Source organism: Haemaphysalis longicornis, unplaced genomic scaffold, assembly GCF_048455015.1.
Source record: "Haemaphysalis longicornis isolate Haplotype H1 unplaced genomic scaffold, Haemaphysalis longicornis Haplotype H1 scaffold_7, whole genome shotgun sequence".
NCBI classification, from domain to species: Eukaryota; Metazoa; Arthropoda; class Arachnida; order Ixodida; family Ixodidae; genus Haemaphysalis; species Haemaphysalis longicornis.
Window position 1 is genome coordinate 87413152 of NW_027526422.1, and position 6501 is coordinate 87419652.

At 45.9% G+C, this 6501-nt stretch overlaps 1 protein-coding gene across 1 annotated transcript; it reads right to left on the minus strand.

Annotated features, from left to right (window-relative positions):
• Positions 1–4725: 4725 nt before the first annotated feature.
• Positions 4726–6114, minus strand: LOC144146388 (F-box/LRR-repeat protein 12-like). Its single transcript, XM_077678343.1, has one exon. It carries the CDS (start codon positions 6112–6114, stop codon positions 4726–4728), a length of 1389 nt encoding a protein of 462 aa, XP_077534469.1.
• Between the last annotated feature and the right edge of the window lie 387 nt (positions 6115–6501).

Below are 6501 nucleotides of genomic sequence, written 5' to 3' on the forward strand. Positions count from 1 at the left end.
CATTTCGAGACACGATCATCTGGGATATATGGGGCGCTTCGGGACACGGGCGTTTCGGTACACGGGCGTTTCGAGACACGGGTGTTTCGGTACAAGGATGAATTGCGGCGAACACTAGGCTGCGCGCGTTGTTGACGTGGTAGTTGCATGCACGGAATCCGTACCTATTTATTACTGATCTTGTTCGCAATTCTGCGTTATTTTAAACCAGCAGTTGGTTATGCGGCCTTGCCAAAAAACCTCTGTTTTTTTGTTAAATATTAGCTGGGATATTTAGATTTGTAGCATTTAGGCAACCTAATTGTTCATTATTTTGTTTTTAGCGACTTATTATCACCAGTATGTTATATAACAAATCTGACAGTATCATCGTGTTTTTTTTTCACCCGTTTTTTGACGACTTATTATCACCTGTTTTTTTTTTTTCGAAAATCAGTGAGAGTAACTATTCTCTTTTTTGCACTTTGCAGAACCTGCGACAACCGCTGCGTAATTGAGCGCCGCCGAATGGGCAAAGGAACCTGTACCTTTATAACGTAACGATTAAGAGGTTGCAATTTTTCGGCATTCTGCATTTGTGTGCGTTGCTTTCTTCTCATAGCGTAAGTACTTAGGCCGTTACAGTCGAACCTCATCGTAACGAACACTGATACAGCGAATTATCGGCTATAGCGAACTTAATACAATCTTTGGTGGGTCGCGCATTATTTCAATGACACTTATTCTTTTATAACGAAACTGAAACCGTGAGCTGCGCGCGATATCGGTTATAACAAAAAAAAACATATCTGTCCAGGAGGCTGAGAAGCTTCTTGGAAAAAACCAAAAACCCTCGGGATCCGAAACTGCAGAAGTATAAAGGCCCTTTTGTTCGTGAACATTGCGGAGCACTCCACCCTGCTCAGTGCTGTGAGTAGCCATCAGATGAAGATCGCATCCTTCATCAAATAAATAAATACTCAGGCCTGTTTTGTCAAGTGAACCTTGTTTTGTTGTGATCTCACGTGCCCATCTTCCGGCTCATTCAGCTTGAAATGCAACAAGGAGAAAGGTAAGGGGGACCTTGTTTATAGTGGGTTGGAAGCATAAAAAATGCAGTTTTGTGTCAAGTATTTTTGCGCGAGCCAGAGTGTCGATTCGTTACCACCGATTTTTATCTCTACTGTTACAACGAATATCGGTTTTTAAAGAACTAATTTGCCGTCCCGATACTACTTTTTTATAACGAGGTTCGACTGTATTAGCAATGCATTACGGAAGGCACCTATTGTATCTTGCCGCACGCTTCCGCCCCGACTTATTCGTGGTGAGCAGCAACTGCGGCGGGTTTATCGTGTTTGTGAATCAAAAGTTGGAAATGCTGCGTAATGACGTTGAAAGCACTGTGCAATGTTTTCTGCAGCATACATACAGATATTCATCTTCGCAAGGACTGCTCATTTGGGATTCTTAGCATTTTGCCGCAGAGTATAATTGCCATACTATGGTCGCGATGTTATCTGAGGCCAATGTTACCTGCAGCTCCCCATTATCAGTACTTTTTTAAGCCGCACAATATCACCCATTAAAATGATGTTCTCAGAAGCAGGTGACGGGGCGACGTTATACACAGTGTAAAAAAAAAAAAAGAACAAGTGCCGACTGCAGCCGCCATGCTGGAGGTTATCATGAGCCCCTGCAACTCAGATAGCGTGGAAGAATGTGAGTAAACAACCCAAAGTGTAACACTTTAGCGCTACTATTCCGACTGATAATTTGTTTCTAACTGCAGTGTTAAACCTATCTTCGTGGGCTCAGGTGTTTACTTTGCTTTACAGTGCGGACGAGCGCTTAGTGCGTAACACATATTTTCAGCAGCATGAAAGTCAAAGCAGCGTCCCTGAATATGAGCGACGTTGGATCGCGGATCATTGGTATCTCTGGAGCTCACATTCGGTACTTTTGTGACAAAGAACTTCGCTACTCAGAAAACAAAATTAAAAGAATGACTTTAAGTAATTGAATAATCAATTCAAATGACATTTGTGAGAAAACTAAATCAATGAGAGAGGATTGAAGAACTACCCTTTACAAATATTTGCAAGATAAATCTGTTGAGAAGTATGCGGATTCATAAGTAGGCGTAACAAATAATCACAATAAGAGCACCGCTGCCCGCTTTAAAAAATAGGACCTGGAGATTCTGTACAAAAACAAATCAAAACAAAAACAAAATAAAAAACCGATATGTACGTGCACCAAAAACTCCTTAAAACCCATAAATTTCGGAATATGGACGGAGATTTCTGAACCGAAGAGGCTGCGGAATACCGATGGACGTTCGCCGTGGGGGTCAGCCACCTGTCTTCCCTGAATTCCTGCCGATGCACGGGGAGTGGGGTAGGAGCGGGCATGGCACCTGCTTGCGCGGGAGCTCGCCCTTGGATCGAGTTACCGCTGCCAGTAGTGTCGCGTATTACGGCCTGGAGCTTCGGCTAGCCAAGGCAATCCACTCAGGGTGCCAAGGCACTGTTTTTTCCCCAGAAAGCGCCGAAGCGAAGGCGATCTCTTGGGCGACGACGGGATTGCGAAACGCGAGGGCGTAGATAAAAAAATCCTACCGCTCGAGTGGACGAAAATTGAGGCGAATGCCTCCTCTGGGGACAAAGGAAAAAAAAAAAAAAAAACCCTGGGCCTGACCCGTGGTGCAAGCGCGGGGGAGTTTGTAACCAGAGAGGACTGACACATCCGTGGAATTTACGGCCCCCAATACGTTTGTATACTCGGGAACAAGTTAAGAACGGCAGTAGCTCATGTACGGTATCACTCCGCCTAAGCGACGGACCCGGATGTCAACGTGCGCGCGCGTATTGAAAGGAGACTGCTATGAATGCGTGGTATCGTCTGCCTTTACTCCCGCAGTTCATTTGTCGTCGCTGCAGTAGTTGATAAGCATTATAAATCCAAAAATAACTAAAACGGCTCTTGCGGCGTTCAATATATTCCCAGTAACGCACTATTTGCAGAAGGGAAAAAGTTTGGGCGTGTTGGTTCATCGTCAGACGGAAAACAAGTGCTAAATAAAAACACAGGACGAGGAGTGGACGGGACAAGCGCTCGTCGTCCTGTGTTTTTATTTAGCGCTTGTTTTCCGTCGCACTACTTGCGCCGCGCGGAATAACATCCGTCTGCGGTGACGAGGCACAGTGGCAACTTCCGTCAGTATTCCGTGGCAACTTCCGTTAGTACTAGTGGCAACTTCCGTTAGCGCTAGTATTAAACCAAGAGTGTAAAACATGGTTATATTAGTCCTTTTTGGTAAGATGACATGTCATCACCCCGCTTCAAAGGGGAAACCAATAGCAATCATCATCATCATCGTTGCCGTTCTCAAGTTGTAACCGGGTATAGTACCCGCGAGTGTATGATGCGAGCTGATCATCACAGCCATAACACGTTAATCAACAACACGTTTATAAAATGCTACCTGTAAGCGTATCGTTCAACCTCTGCATTAACTTTGGCCGGACCCGGCGGCGGCCGCCGCTTTCTGATGGAGACGGAAAGAAAAGCGCCCGTGTGTACGAGATTTCGGAGCACGTTAAAGTTCCCCAGGTGATAAAAATTTTTCTGGAGCCCTCCACTACGGCGTGCCTCATCGCCTGCGTTGCGTCGGCGCGTCAAATACTTTGGCCGGGCGGCCGATTCGAGGGACAGGCAGACAAACATACATACAGAGAGACCGAAATTTCCGCGTTTAATGAACCCAAGAAAGACTATCATCCTCAAAAATACAGATGGTGGGGAGCAGCAGGTGCCATTTAACTCTGGTAGGAATAAAACCCCACCAAATTATGACAAGTATAATTTCCGGCGGAACGCTGAAAATCGCAAGCGAACAGTACTTGCAAAAAATGTAGCTATGTAGGTTGCAGAAAACATTGCAGATAGCTTTGAATATAGTAAAAGAGCCTTTTCATCCTCCAATTCTGATGGAGGATGAAAGGGAGCTTTGAGGGAGCTTTTTGAGGGAGCTTTTTGAGATTATCGTCAAAAAGAGCTAATATAAACAGAATAATCATTACGGATGAAGGTGGATTCATTTCGGGATTAAGATAAATTAGGAGAGCTAAAGGATTAAGGTACGTTCAGATTGATGAAGGTTGAATAAAAAGAAATATAATAAATTAAGGTGGATTAGAGAAATTGAAGTAGATCACGGTTGATTACGGTGGTACTACGGGGCTAAGATGGGGTATTGTAGTTGAGGGTGAATTGAGAGGGAATAAGTTAAGGTGAATGAAGATAAATATGGACGAAATAATGTGCATAAAGATGGCACATGGACAGTAAAATAGCCTGGCTGCTCTGTCAATGTGTGGCAGTGTATACAAAATGCACCAGTCAGAATACTATAGGGAAGGCTTTCGCCTCAAAATCACATAAGTAGGCTTAGGCGTCTCGAGAATATTTGTCACCTTTTGGTCTCGACAAACGCATTGAAATCATCACTTGAAGAACGTGTCTCAGGAAGGCTGTTTATTCACAAAAAGTTCCGAGCGGTAAAGAAACCCACAGAAACTGAAAAAAAAAACCGCTAAGGAAGTCACTTGTGCTGGTAATTGTCCCGATAACCAAAGTCTATGGCAGGTTTTTGAATCAAAATGTGAATTTGACAGGGTACTTTGGCAGCTACAAAATTTCTAACAAGTAGTGTCGTTGCGGCAGCCGATTTTACTCAGGGACCTAACTCATCCAGTTGCCGTCACCACTCGCATATTTCATGTCACCAATGAGTTCCAGCACAAGGTATTTCAACGTACGACTTCTAGCTGGAAACGACGTATTCAGCGCTGACCAGCCGACATTCCCAGAACGGCTGCACTGTTCTTCAAGGCGACGAATATGAGGCTCGCACAGACGTGTGGACTGGGACAGGAACTCTTTGAAGTGACGGACCGCCTGAGTAATTTCCTCCTGGACAGCTTCGGGTGCACAGATCAGGTTCACCACCAATCGCGTGCCGCCCCACCTCGATGTGTCGTGAATATCCACGATGGACGCCAGCTGTTCCACTGCCCGAGTAATCTCTCCCTCGACAACAAGCTTAGCGCGAACCAAATTGGGGAAGGTGCACAGCTCTGAAAGGACGATGTCGCTGCCACTCAAGCCGCTGACGCTAATGCTCTCCAGGTTGGTGAAGGAAGACAGCGCCCTCAGTTCGAAACATCTGTCTGGACAGGCGTGAAACCTGAGTTTACGGAGATACTCCCGGCAGCTTTGCTTCAGAAAATCAAGTTGCTCTTTTTTAATGGCAAGCCCGGGAGTATCGATGCATTCTAGTGGCATTGGAGAAAGAAAATTGGGGTTGAACCAGCCGGTGCCAGGGTAACCGCTCACTGCCACGCTTTTTAGCTTCGGGAACCCTTGGAGAGCTTGGAATACGCTGATTCTGTTCACGTTGACCACGTCTTCGATCTCAAGTGACTCGAGATTCGGGCAGTAGCGGGAGCAGGATAGCAGTGCATTTGTAAGGGAAGTGGTCACGGAGAGGCGCTTGAGGCGCAAGAAAGAACTCCAGGCCCCAGAAACACGTACAGACTTCGTGTTTACCTTCAGTTCCTCCAGACGCGGACAGCTTAAGCATATGCGTCGAATAATTTCATCGCACATTCTCACTTCTTCGGACACGTCCAGAGATTTCAGACCAGGCAGGTTCTCCAGGACTTGGATGTTTTCTTCCGAGAGGGCGCATCGCCCACGAAGCACAAGTGATGTAAGGGACTCACAGCTCTGCAGGATCTGCGGCACAGCCGGATGCGACAGCATACTGCTGTGGATGGCCAGCTCATTTAGATGCCGGAAAGAAGGAGTCGCGGACGCCACTTCGCCTAGGTTGAGGGAACTTCTTGAGATGTCAAGCCTCCGAAGCATGGTTGCCCGTCGGAGGATCGCTCCAACATGCATCGTGGGGCTCTCAATACTTGCGTCGATTGTGATCTCGGTCCATAGCAAAGGGTCGAAAGCCACCTTTTTCCATTTTTTGGAGACTTGTGAGGCAGCTAGCAGAGAACGGTGCAAGAGATAAGAAAATACTTTGAAGATGAGCTCCTCTGGAAGCGCACTGAATTCCATGGCTGTTGTTAGTTCTTCATCTACTTCTCACGGCTGAGTCACGGTCGACGACGACGGCGACGATGATGTTACTTTGTGAATGTGCACCATCAACTTCCTTGCCGTCTAAGAAATTTTCACCCCCTGAAAAAAAAGGTAACTCTTTGATTGTGATAAATTATCAGTTGCCCATAAAAACAGAAACTGAAAGATGAACCCTTTTGGCCCTAGAGGTGTGAGGTGATGCTGCCGCATAAATGTTCAGACATTTCTTAGAAAACGAAACCAAAACAGCTAGTTTTCGGGAAAATATAAAGATGCCTATTGTGATGGACATCGCCGTTGTGGCGTTTTGGCGCTGTGGCGGAAGATGGAATCTAAAAAGAAGCAGCTCCGGTAAAGACAAAA